This window comes from Megascapheus bottae, chromosome 1 (assembly GCF_031878675.1).
Source record: "Megascapheus bottae isolate mThoBot1 chromosome 1, mThoBot2.hap1, whole genome shotgun sequence".
Lineage (NCBI taxonomy): Eukaryota > Metazoa > Chordata > Mammalia > Rodentia > Geomyidae > Megascapheus > Megascapheus bottae.
The window spans coordinates 25,745,752-25,758,868 of NC_143509.1; the positions used below are offsets into that span (position 1 = coordinate 25,745,752).

General features: G+C 46.0%; 1 protein-coding gene across 2 annotated transcripts in view; it reads right to left on the reverse strand.

Moving 5' to 3' along the window:
• The window catches only part of Dot1l (DOT1 like histone lysine methyltransferase), a 66,950-nt gene that overhangs the window by 35,572 nt on the left and 18,261 nt on the right, over window positions 1-13,117 (reverse strand). For both annotated transcript variants that reach the window (XM_090338818.1, XM_090338811.1), the window contains exons 2-6: window positions 12,519-12,562; window positions 8,651-8,725; window positions 4,937-5,000; window positions 1,459-1,687; window positions 128-222 (exon numbers count right to left, since the gene is read on the reverse strand). In XM_090338818.1, the coding sequence (XP_090194944.1) occupies window positions 128-222; window positions 1,459-1,687; window positions 4,937-5,000; window positions 8,651-8,725; window positions 12,519-12,562 (507 nt within the window). The remainder of the gene's footprint in view (window positions 1-127; window positions 223-1,458; window positions 1,688-4,936; window positions 5,001-8,650; window positions 8,726-12,518; window positions 12,563-13,117) is intronic.

Here is a 13,117-nt window from a genome sequence, read left to right on the forward strand (position 1 = left end):
TTCTTTCAGCTACAACCCCTAGAGCTGGAAGAGTGCCTCCAGACAGGAAAACCCTGAAGCAGTAGAATGCAGAACTCCAGGTGTCATCTTTCTAGCTGTCCATACAACTTCTCCCAGAACTACTCACCTCGGCGTACTTGGCTGGGATATCAGCTTTCTCCACTCCATAGTGATGTTTGCAGTTGGTGGCTGCAGCAACCTGAAGGACAACCTGGCCCACACCTTCAACCAGAGAAAGAGAGGTCAGAGTCCTATGCAACATTTTGGAGCGGCTTAGAAGCCTAGGGGGGCTAGGCCAGAGACAAGGGCATGACCCTTGACAATGTCCACTGAAGTCATTTCGACATCTCAGAGAGCAGATCTGGGCAGAGGTCCTACCATGAATCAGCCGTCTCTCCTCCATCACCTACAGAAGCACTCTAACACCAGAAGCACTCTGCTCCCTGTAGCTGTGCATGGAGTTGCTGCTCACATCTAGCACAGCTGCACAAGGCTTAGGGGCACCTGAGATAAGAAGCAAGTGGCTACTCAGGCTAGATAACACCTTGAATACAGATATGATCAGTCTGAGCTAGAACTGAGGATATAGCAAGTGCCCTTAAAGCTGGAGACTAGTTCCCAATGCCCATGCAGGGCGTGAGAAGAAGTGAAAGCAGGGTAAGGCACTCTAGGGTCATTCAAGTTGAGGCATCACTAACACAGGAAGATTTGCAACTCCCTCTCATGCTATGGCAGATAGTTCTGCATGTTATCAAGTAGATAACATGCTAAGGGCCATCCAACTTTCTGGGTTGAACATAGTCAAGTAACAACAGATGGATGAGCTGTTTAGAATCATGGAAAAGAGCACATTTTTATCTAAAAATGGAAGGGATAATATCTCCTCCAGAGTGGAAACAACCATAAAGGCACAGCACAGGGGTTTTAGAAGCTGAGTAGGCCTTACTGTTCATAGACGGGATTAGCTAGCACCTTATGAAAGTGCTGGAGAAAATAAACTAAGCTTCTTGCTGTTCTTCCACTACCTTCCCTGCGAGGACACAGCAAGAAGAAGAGAAAGTACAAGGATTGCTGGGGATAGGCCAAGGCCAATCTTCAATTTCAAAGTCCAGTTACTGAACATGAGGTGGTGGCTCCTTGAATGCATGTTGATCAAGTACACCGATGAGACCCATAATGCTAACAATGACCTTGACCCAAAACTTAAGGGGAGCTCTGCTCTGGTGAAGGAGACACACAAACTAACAGCCTTTAGAGATGCAAGTGTGGGCAAAGTTAGGAAAGAAGACAAAATGGCCAGGGAGGCAGGAACCTGGGCCTCAGGGAAGGATTTAGGCAGGGAGCAAGAGGACAGGGAAGGGAGCCTACCTTATCATTCCCTCACCAAGAATGCACATAAGCCTGAATTGCACTCAAAATGCCAAGGACAACTTGTGGGCCAGGTTGCCCAACACTCACCACTACCCAGGTCCACAAACAGATCATCCTCGGTCATCTTGATTTCATCAATCATCTGGGCCACCAGGTCAAAGGACGTCTCCCCATATACTTCTGGGGAGAAGGGCTCATAATTGTTAAGTTTCTCAGGGTCAGTCACTGAGTGGTTGTAGACCTGCTGCAGTATGTGCCGTAGGAGCCCATTGGATGGTCGAGTGTTTAGCTTCATGGGCTGAGTAGTGCCCTTCCACTAGGAACACAAGCAACATGGATGTGTCACACACACACACCACTAGCAGTTAGCAGCACCCACTCAAGACCCAACTGAAAAAATAAAAAGCAAAATAAATAAACAACACAAAAAAAGACCAAACAAACAAACAACAACAACAACAAAATACTGCAAGCCAGAGTGGCTCAGTGGTAGAGTTCTTGCCTAGTTCCAGCTTCCATCCCAAGCACCATAAAAACTAAATATCGGGCGCAGGTGGCTCACCCCTGTAATCCTAACTTCTCAGGAGGCTGAAATCTGAGGATCAAGGTTCAAAGCCACCCCGGGCACAAAAGGACCTGTAACTCATCTCCAATTAACATCTAGAAAATGGGAAGTGGGGCTTGGCTCCAAGGAGGGCAGTAGCCTTGAGCAGATATAGTTTAAGCCCCATGACCCACAAAAAAAAAAAAAAAAAAAAAAAAAGGGAGAACGTATACAAATGCATGTGTGCATGACATGCACTCAACTTTTCTCACTTCACTCAGTAGCTAAGGAAATGCCCACTTTCATTTTCCCTCCCTCAATTTCAGTTTAAGCCCTCACCTTACACTCATCCTAGAGTATACCTATATCCTGAAAGTCCGTTCTTGCCACCAGCTTTCCTTGCTACCAACAAGGTCATGCAGGAACGATGGTGTCATACCTCAACTCAGGATATGCCTCCTTGCATATCCTGTGGCCAGCCATAATATCAACTTAAGACACTGGCCTCAAAATGACTGTTTTTAACCAGGTGTGATTAGGTTGCAGGGTGGCTAAGCTCAACTTTCAAAAGCATTACTCCTGCACCAAGAACCAAATGAAAATTTCAAACCCATTCAGCTGATTCAACTATCTTCCTCATGGTCAAAAACAGTGGTGAGCTGGAAATATAGCTCACTGGTAGAACACTGCCAAAGTACAGAGTCCAAACCCAATCTCCTCCCCAGTTTCCTTAACAGTAAATTTAAAATAAAAAGCTTTCGGGGCCGGGAGTTTGGCCTAGTGGTAGAGTGCTTGCCGGGTTAGATTCCTCGGTACCACATACATAGCAAAAAAAAAGCCGGAAGTGGTGCTGAGGCTCAAGTGGTAGAGTGCTAGCCTTGAGAAAGTCCAAGGATAGTGCACAAGCCCTGAGCCCTAGCCCAGGACTGACAAAAAAATAAAATAAAAGTAAAAAGCTTTCACTGCTGGGCACACACGCACGATGGCTCACGCGTGTAATTCTAGCTACTCAGGAGGCTGAGATCTGAGGATCAAGGTTCAAAGCCAGCCCTGGTACAAAAGGACCTGAGACTCTTATCTCCAATTAACCTCCAGAAAACAGGAAGTGGGGCTTGGCTCAAGGATAGGGCGGGAACCTTGAGCTGAAGGGCTGAGGGCCAGGCCCAGGGGTAGGGCAGTAGACTTGAGCCAGAGATCAGGGACAGCGCCCAGGCCAAGGTCAAGCCCCATGACACACAAAAAAAAAAAAAAAAAAGTTCTGCTAGGTGCTGGTGGCTCATGCCTATAATCCTAACTACTCATGAGGCTGAGATCTAAGGATCATGGTTCAAAGCCAGCATCGGCACGAAAGTCTAGGAGACTCCTATCCCTAGTTATATGGGAAAACTGAAAGTAGCACAATGGCTCAAGTGGTAAAGTGTTAGCCCTGAGCTGAAGAGCTCAGGGACAGCCGCCAGGCCCAGTGTACAAGCCCCAGACTGCCAAAATAAATAAATAAAGAGATACAATGTTCTATGGCCAGTACTGGTGGCTCCCACTATAATATTAGCTACTCAGAAGGCTGACATCTGAGGAACATGGTTTAAAGCCAACCTGGGTAGGAAAGTCCATGGGACTCTTATTTCCACCAGAAAACCAAAGTAGAGCTATGGCTCAAAGTGGGAGAGTGTTAGCCTTGAGAAGAAAAGCTTAGGGATGGGGCTGGGAGTTTGGCCTAGTGGTAGAGTGCTTGCCTAGCATGCACGAAGACCCGGGTTCAATTCCTCAGTACCACATACATAGAAAAAAGCCAGAAGTGGTGCTGGGGCTCAAGTGGTAGAGCTCTAGCCTTGAGAAAGCCCAAGGACGGTGCTCAGGCCCTGAGCTCAAGTCCAAGACTGGCAAAAAAAAAGAAAAAAGAAAAGCTTAGGGACAGTGCCTAGGTCCTGAGTTCAAGCTCCACCACTGACAAATACATACATACATACATACATACATACATACATACATACATACAATCAATCTATGACTGAAAAAGTAGAGAAAACATGATTGAAATAAATGCCAGGAGCTTATGCCTGCAATGCTATTCAGGAGGCTGAACAGGATCACAGAAGCAACCTAGCCAGAATATAATTGACAAAAAAAACTGGATTTGAGGTGTAGCTCAAGTTACAGAGCAAGTTCTGAGTTCAAACCCTGAACTGAAAAAAACAAAAACCATAAAAAATAGAGTAGTAGTGATGATGTAGGCAATACCAATGCATGCCAATCACATCTGAGGGCTCAACAGAACTGCACATGATATATGCAGGCCACTAGATCTAAAAGTATCACACACTTATGACTTAGGAGGGACTCTCCAGACCTCCCACTTAGGAATGCCCTCAGTACATCATCCCTAGTTCTCTCCTACTGGAGGGACTTCCAGCACAGTTTTCAGGCCATATGTGGCCCACACAATACTCTGAAGCTATGTTCCTAGTTTATCTGCTGAATCAGATAAGGATGAAATGAGGTCTAGGGAAGATAAGACCATCCTGCAGTTAGTGTGGATGGAGGCTAAATGTCATAAGCCAGTTGTAGGACAGAAAGATGTAGGCAGGGGCCGGGAGTTTGGCCTAGTGGTTAAAGTGCTTGCCTAGCATGCATGAAGACCCGGGTTCGATTCCTCGGTACCACATATAGAAAAAAGCCAGAAGTGGTGCTGAGGCTCAAGTGGTAGAGCTCTAGCCTTGAGAAAGTCCAAGGACAGTGCTCAGGCCCTGAGCTCAAGCCCAGGACTGGCAAAAAAAAAAAAAAAAAAAAAAAAAGAAAGAAAGATGTAGGCATACGTGTGGTGTGTGTGTGTGTGTGTTCATGATGATCTTCTATGGCTAGCGTGCTTCTGACTGAACCTGGGACCCTAGCCCAGTCACTCTGCCAATCAGTATCTTCATTCTACCCATTCACCAGCAGGAATACCAATGCCTATCTGGAACCAGTACTGTAAAGAGCCTCATGGAAAAGAGGGGGCAGGGATATGTTTGGCAAGCCACCTACCAGCTGGTGGATGCTGTCAATAGCCCGGTTGTACTTGTCACATAGCCGCTGCATACTTTCAAAGCTGAAAAAGGAAAGGAGGGTACAGTCACAGAAGCCAGAATACACCAGGCTCCACAGACTAGAAGGAGTCCTGGAGTGCAAGCCTGGACCTCGAAAGTAATTTGAGACAGGTTTGAGCTAAGTCAAACTCAAGGTCAAGCTGCACTCAACAAACATCTGTCAAGCCAGGCACCTGCAGCTTATGCCCATACGCCTGGGTACTTGGGAGGCTAAGATCTGAGGATACTGGTTTGAAGCCAGCCCAAAGTAGAAAATCTGAATCTCTCTCTTTTTTTTGGCCAGTCCTGAACTCTGGGTCTGAGCCCTGGCCCACAGCTCTTTTGTTCAAGGCTAGCACTCTACCACTTGAGCCACAGTGCCACTTCTGGCTTTTTCTGTGTAGGTGGTACTGAAGAATCAAACCCAGAGCTCCATGCATGCAAGGTAAGCATGCTACCACTAAGCCATATTCCCAGTACGCCCTGTATGGTTAATCTCCAATTAATGATTTTTTTTTTTAAGTTTAGTCTTGAGCAAAAATAGTAAAAAAAAAAAAAAAAAAAAAAAAGAATAAGCTAGAATATGAGGCCCTGAGTTCAAACCATAGTACCAAAAAAACAAACAAAAAATCAGTTTCTAGGGACTGGGAGTTTGGCCTAGTGGTAGAGTGCTTGCCTAGCATGCACAAAGACTCGGGTTCAATTCCTCAGTACCACATACATAGAAAAAAAAGCCGGAAGTGGTGCTGAGGCTCAAGTGGTAGAGCTCTAGCCTTGAGAAAGACCAAGGACAGTGCTCAGGCCCTGAGCTCAAGCCCAGGACTGACAAAAAAAAAAAAAAAAAATCAGTTTCTACCTAGACAGGTTCTACTTAGTCCTTGTGAAAGTATCCCTTGGCAGGGATAAGTTCCTTTTTTTTTTTGGGGGGGGGGGGGTCTTGAACTCTGGGTCTGAGGGTTGCCCTTGAACTCTTCAGCTCAAGGCTAGTAGTACTCTAACACTTTGAGCCCTAGTGCCACTTCCAGTTTTCTGGTGGTTAATTGGAGATAAGTTCACAGACTTAGCTGGGTGAGGTGGCTCACACCTATAATCCTAGCTACTCAGGAGGCTGAAATCTGAAGATCGTGGTTCTATTCTGATAAGGCAACTTTTGGGCTTTTGGGTGGCTCTGGTTAACCCTAAGATCAAACCCTGATTACAAGTTTGGTGTCACCATGCCTCCATCCTTGGGAGAGGAGTAGGGTTGGAGATCAAGTTAACACGTGTTGAAGGGTGAAGCCTCTGTAAAGTAAGGTGCTAGGGTGTGAGTCAATGGGAAGAACTTGATTAGCCTTCAAGTTTTGGGTCCATCCCCAGCACTGCGCCCCCCACCAAAAAAAATTCCCCAAAGTACACAATTCAGCATCAGGTTGTGAGCACAAGAGGGTGGCAAGAGGATGCACCCAATATCATGGGGACAGAAGCTCTAGCATCTGGTCCTTCCAGGCCTTATCTTCACACCTATGTCTCTCTGGCTGTCCATCTGAACCTTTATATTTTTCTAATAAACCTGTAACATAAGAGTCTTCCTGAACTTTGGTGTGGCAAAGAAGAGCCCAAGGCTAGTCCTGGACATATACAGAGGCCCAGGCAGGTGCTCCAGGGCCTCCAGCGGGAGGTCAACATCCTAGTAAGTTCCCTGACCTCAGGCCCACTGCTCTGACAAAAACGAGGATGGTCTTCTCCCTTCCTGTTCAGACATGAGATATCAATTATAGGGTTGGAGGCTAAGGCCAGGAACCATAACTGTGGTCACAAAGCCTGACATTGGTATCAGTAACTCCTTCCATGTGGAACAATGAGGTTTGAGATCAGGCACAGCACTGTGGGCGCTACATGCTGTGAAGCCTCAGAGCCATTCCTGGAATGACAGCAGAGTAGAACAGTCCAGCGGTTTGGTCCCCTTCAGACCTCCCAGAGCTGAGCAGGCGCCAGCCAGAGCTGTCCTTTCTCTAAGAATAACAACAGATTCCAGACAGACATTCCAAGGATGCCTTGCCCTTCCCCACCCACTTTCCATGAGGAAAAGTGCTAACAGCAGCCCAGGCTACTGGTCACGCCCAACCAATGTAAGCAAAGCCGCCCTAGGCCAAGGCTAGACCCAAGGAGGCTTGAGCAGAACAGCTGCTATAAAAAGTGCCCTTAGGCCAGTAGTGGCACTCACTTGCAATCCTAGCTACACAGGATGCTAAGATCTGAGGATCAAGGTTCAAAGCCAGCCCAAGCACAAAAAGGACCTTAGACTCTTATCTCCAATTAACTTTGAGAAAAGGGGAAGTGGGGCTAGGCTCAAGGGTAGAAACGTAGCCCAGAGCTAAAGAGTTTGGGGACAGCGCCCACGCCCCGTTCAAACCCCATGACCCACCAAAAAAAAAAAAAAAAATGCCCTTAGGCAATCAAAAGGTATAGAAGGGAATGAGGGAATGAGAAAGAGGGAACCACTGGTACTAAGCAAAAGGGAAAAAAATGTACATATCACTTGATCTAGAAGCATTGTCAATGTTCAAAGTTAAACTTTTCTTATGTAAAACTTTGTAGGTTAGAATGATGATGCTTATCACTGTGAAAGTTAAGATGGAAACAACATTAAGTATAAATATGCCACAGTACAGTGAAAAATATATATAATTATTTAATCTCAACAAAGAAATCTTTATTGAAGAAGGAGCTGGGAATTTGGCCTAGTGGTAGAGTGGTTGCATACATGAAGATTAGGGTTCGATATCTCAGTTACCACATACATAGAAAAAGCCAGTGCTGTGGCTCAAGTGGTAGAGCTCTAGCTTTCAGAAAATCCAAGGACAGTGTTCAGGCCCTGAATTCAAGCCAGGACTGGAAAAACGAAACACACACACACACACACACACACACACACACACACACACACACACACACACGGCCTGGCACAGTGGCTCATGCCTGTAATCCTAGTTCAGGAGGCTGAGATCTGAGGATAGTGGTCCAAAGCAAGCCTGAGCACAAAACACTGTGACTCTTATCTCCAATTAATCACTAGAAAAGGGGAAGTTGGACTGTCAAGGGATAGGATAGTAGCCTGAAGAGTTCAGGAACAGCAACCCAGGACCAGGGGTAGGGTGGTAGCTGAAGAGCTCAGGAACAGTGCCCAAGCTGACCTAGAAAAAAAAAATTTCTTTTGAAGGGGGAAAAAGTGTCCTTAGAGCTGGGAATGTGGCTTAGTGGCACAGGGTTTGCCTACCATGCATGAAGCCCTGGGTTGCACTCCTTAGTACCACATAAGCAGAAAAAGCCAGAACTAGTACTGCGGCTCAAGTGGTAGAGTACTAGCCTTGAGCAAAAGACGCTCAGAGACAGTGCCCACGCCTGAGTTCAAGCCCCAGAACTGGCAAAAAATAAAAAAAAATTAAAAAGAAAGAAAAAAGAGCCCTTGAGTAATTTCACATGCACACCACTTCAAGTCTGAGCAACTTAGAGATGCATCTTGTCCTTATTCTTTGATAAACACTTTCTGGCAAAAGGCAGTCAGGAAGCCAGGGCAATTCTATGAGGAAATATGGCACCAGTGTAGGCCATTGGAGGGGCTGGTTCTCACTGTGTTCCTACGTAACTCGAAGCATGACCTCAGCAGAAAAGAAGCTGGATATAGTCCACTTACCTTTTGGTGTCATAGTCAATTAGGACATAGTTTTCCATAGCCAACTTGAGGTCAGGAATTTCTTCACAGACCCATCTGCAATGGAGAAGTAGAACAGCAATGCTTTTTCTAGATCCCTATATGCCAAGCCTCATCCTTTTTTTTAACCAGTCCTGGAGCTTGAACTCAGGGCCTGGGCACCAGCCTTGAACATTTTCTGTTCAAGGCTAGCGCCGGTTCTGGCCTTTTCTGAGTATGTGGTACCCAGGAATCAAACCCAGAGCTTCATGCATGCTAGGCCAGCACTACCACTAGGCTATACTCCTGGCCATTTAATTTTGGATCTTCTCTTTTTTTTTTCTTTGCCAGTGCTAGGACTTGAACTCAGGGCCTGGGCTTTGTCCTTGAGCTTTCTCAAGGAGTCACAGCACTACTTTGTTTTTTCTGTGTTTATGGGACCAAGGAATCAAACCCAGAGCTTCATGAACGATAGCCAAGTAATCTACCACTAGGCCACACTACTGACCCAAGCTTCATACTTTACACAAAGTTTTCCCAGATGCCAGTTGCTCTCAAAGATAAAAACAAAAAGCTGGACCGAGAGTTTGACCTAGAGGTAGAATGCTTGCCTAACATGCACGAAGACCCAGGTTCAATTTCTTGGTTACCACATAACACAGAAAAGGGTAGAAGTGGTGCTGTGGCTCAAGTGATAGAGCTCTATCCTTGAGAAAACCCAAGGACTGTGCTCAGCCCCCGAGTTCAAGCCAAGACTGGCAGGAAAAAAAAAAAATCCAGGGTGGTGGCTCACACCCATAATCCTAGCTACTCAAGAGGCTGAGATCTGAGGATTGGTGGCTCAAAGCCAGCCTGGGCACTAAAGAACATGAAACTCCCAATTCACCACCAGAAAAGGGGAAGTGAGGCTGTAGCTCACGGGTAGTAGCTCACGGGTAAGGAGATAGCCTTGAACTGAAGAGCTCAGGGACAGTGCTCAAACCCAGGGGTAGGTCTGTAGCCTTGAGCTGAAGAGTTCAAGCCCCATGACCCACCAAAACAAAGCAAAAAAACAAAAAACAAAAACAGCCTAGCCAATTGCTGGTGGCTCAAACCTCTGTACTACTAATTACTCAAGAGGCTAAGATCTAAGGACTGAGGGAGGTTCAAAGCCAGCCAGCACAGGAAAAATAGTGAGAATATTGTTGTTCTTGTTTTTGTCATGGGGCTTTAAATCTAGGTCTGGGCACTGTCCCTGAGCTCTTCAGCTCAAGGCTAGCACTCTACCACTTTAAGCCATAGTGCCACTTCAGTTTTCTGTTGGTTAACTGGACATAAGAGTCTCAAGGACTTTTGTGCCCAGGCGGTCTTTGAACCACAATCATCAGATATCAGCCTCCTGAGTAGCTAGGATTACAGTTATAAGCCCCAGCGCTCAGCTGAAAATAAATAATTCTTATCCAGCCTAGACTTCATATGACTCTCTAAAAAATAAAGACTGGCTGGAAATGTGGCTTAGTGGTAGAGTGCTTGCCTACCATGCATGGAGCCCTGGGTTTGATTCCTCAGTACCACATAAACAGAAAAAGCTGAAAGTGGTGTTATGGCTCAAGTGGTAGAGTGCTAGCTGTAAGTAAAAAAAAAAGTTCAGGAGGGCCAGGAGTTTAGCCTAGTGGTAGAGTGCTTGCCTAGCATACATGAAAACCTGGATTCAATTACTTGGTACTACATACATAGAAAAAGCTGGAAGTGGTGCTGTGGCTCAAGTGGTAGAGCTCTTGCCTTGAGAAAGTCCAAGGACAGTGCTCAGGCCCTTAGCTCAAGCCAGGACTGGCCAAAAAAAAAAAAAAGTTCATGGTTCTGCCCAGGCCCTGAGTTCAAGACCTAGGACTGGTATGCATGCATGCATAAATAAATAAATGAAAGAACAAATGAATTAAGACAGGCTGGGTGCTGACAGTTCACATCTGTAATCCTAGCTACTCAGGAGGGTTAGATCTGAGTACCACAGTTTGAAGCCAACCCAGGCAGGAAAGTCTAGGAGACTAATATCTCAAATTAACCACCAAATATCAGAAGTGGCTCAAGTGGTAGGGCACTAGCCTTGAGCAAAAGTGCTCAAGGATAGTGCATAGCTCTAAGTTCAAGCCCCAGCCCCAGTAGAGGCAAAAAAAAAAAAAAAAAAAGTAGAGGGGCTAGGAATATTGCTTAGTGGCAGAGTACTTGCCTAATATGCATGAAGCCCGGGTTCAATTCCTCAGAAAAAGTCAAAAGTGGCACTATGGTTCAAATAGTAGACCACAGCCTGAGCTTCAGGAATAAAGCCCAGGCCCTGAGTTCAAGCCCCATGACAAGCCAAAAAGGAGGGGAGGGGAGGGAAGGGAAGGGAAGGGAGGAAAAAACAAACAAATCAACATTAAAACCCATTTAAAAAAACTGCTCAGAAAACTGAAGACAATATAAAATAAAGAACATAGTGTCTACGAGTGCAAATACAAGGTTCAATCTTCTCTAGAACTGTTCCTGAATAACTCTGGAAGTAGCGCTGTGGCTCAAGGGGTAGGGCACTAGCCTTGAGCTGAAGAGTTCAGGGACAGTGCCCAGGCCCAGAGTTCAAAAAAATAAAAATAACAATCTAGTTTGGAGAACTTTGCTTTGATGCTGAAGAAGTAGGAGGAGAGAGGACACAGAGTCTAAGGAGCAATCAAAGGTGGCTTCACAGACCCTCGAAGGCCTGTTCACTCTTGTCCTGATACTTTGAGAGCCCGAGGGAGACAACAGACATAGAACATAACCCCTACAAAAAGTTCATCTAAGTTCAGTTGTTTATGTAGATGTCACAGTCATGTAGCATGACTGCTGACTGCACAGTTTGAGGCGAAGGAAATGATAACTGTCCCTTGGCATTCTGACTAGCTGAGAGGTCCCAGCACTCCATCCTCCCCAATTTCAATGACCTTGTCTGGTTCCCCCAAGGTCTGAAGGACCCCTCTCAGGAATTCTCTTATCTTCCTTAAGACAAACCCATGAGACAGGACACAATTCATGGTCAGCCTGTTTGGAATCTCTTGTCTGGCAAAGAAGTCAAGAATGTGACCAGTACCTACCGTCTCGAGGTGCTATTTGTCTCTAGGATTCTTTCCATTGTCAAATTAATCTCTGCCAAATTAATCTAGGGTCCATTCATTCTCTCTAAAAAGCATTTCAGTTGATCCCTCTAGAATCCTTTCCCCCTGAGAAAAGTGGTTTCAGCTCTGACCAACTAGCGGTTCTGTAGCCTCTGGGTTGTGAGTTAAGTAAGTCAACAGAGCTTTTCTCCCATTTAAGTAGGAACTTCAGAGAACAAGGTTTACACAGCAAGCCACCAGAACAGAAATTCAGGTGCAGCTTGACAAAGAGACTGAGCTATGGCCATCCCAACAAGGTAGGAAACACATTAGTGTGGAGTGCATCCTCCTAGGGCCCATACAAATCACCTACTTAACTCTGCAACCCATCTGGAGGTATGGAAAAGAGGAGGAATAGTCTCCATACCTTCCAGCATGATGCTTCTACATCACCACTGAGGTGAATGCTGGAGTGTGGCTCAATGATAGAGCATGTGTCTACATGCTAGAGGCTCAACCCCTTGGGAATGGAGGAGCAATAGCTACAATGACAAACTTGGGCATCTAAACTATTGAAGGCTATAGACTATGAAAACAGACCATAAAGGGCCTGTACCAAGTGTATGGCAAGCCCAATGCTGCAGAAACTGCGTATGTGTCTCATCACCTCTGCAAAGAGAGAACACACTGCCACTCTCTGACAAGGCATCCAAGAGAGAGAGCACCAGGAACTGGGTCACACTTGCACACCAACTGCAGGTACCCCACACCACCCAAGGACTCACCGTATGGTCTCAATGATTTCATGAGCAGCATCATGATGTTTGTCCTGAAAAACAAGGGGCACCATAGTTAGTGTAGAGGGTGAAAATCAAGCAGCCTGCTCTTCTGGGTCAGCCCTTTTAGAGACATCCCACCTCCATTCACTTCTGACACAGACTCTGAGCCAGACACCCATCCAGCAGCACTGACTACCTTCTTCTAGATCCACAGAAACAGAAATAGTTCCTTCCCCAGTGGCTGAGCAGCTTGCACCTTCAGCAAACCCAACAGCAAGCAAGTCACTGAGTCTCCACAGGCTTCACTATCCTCCTGTATGAAATGGGAAGCACCCATCAAAAGCAGAGGCCAGCATACATGGCTGACTGCCCAAGCCCAGAACATTCCAGGCCTGAAATCAAGTCTTCTTGTTCCTCCTTCCCCCTACTTCTCCCTTCAACCATAGAGACCAAGTCAGGTGACCACAGGGGCCAAGTACAACTGCCAATTCCACACTATTGCATACATGTTCCACATGTTGATTAAAAAAAAAATGTTTTTAAGGGCCGGTTATCAGAGGCTCATGACTATAATGCTTATAATCCTATCTTCTAAGGAAGCTGAG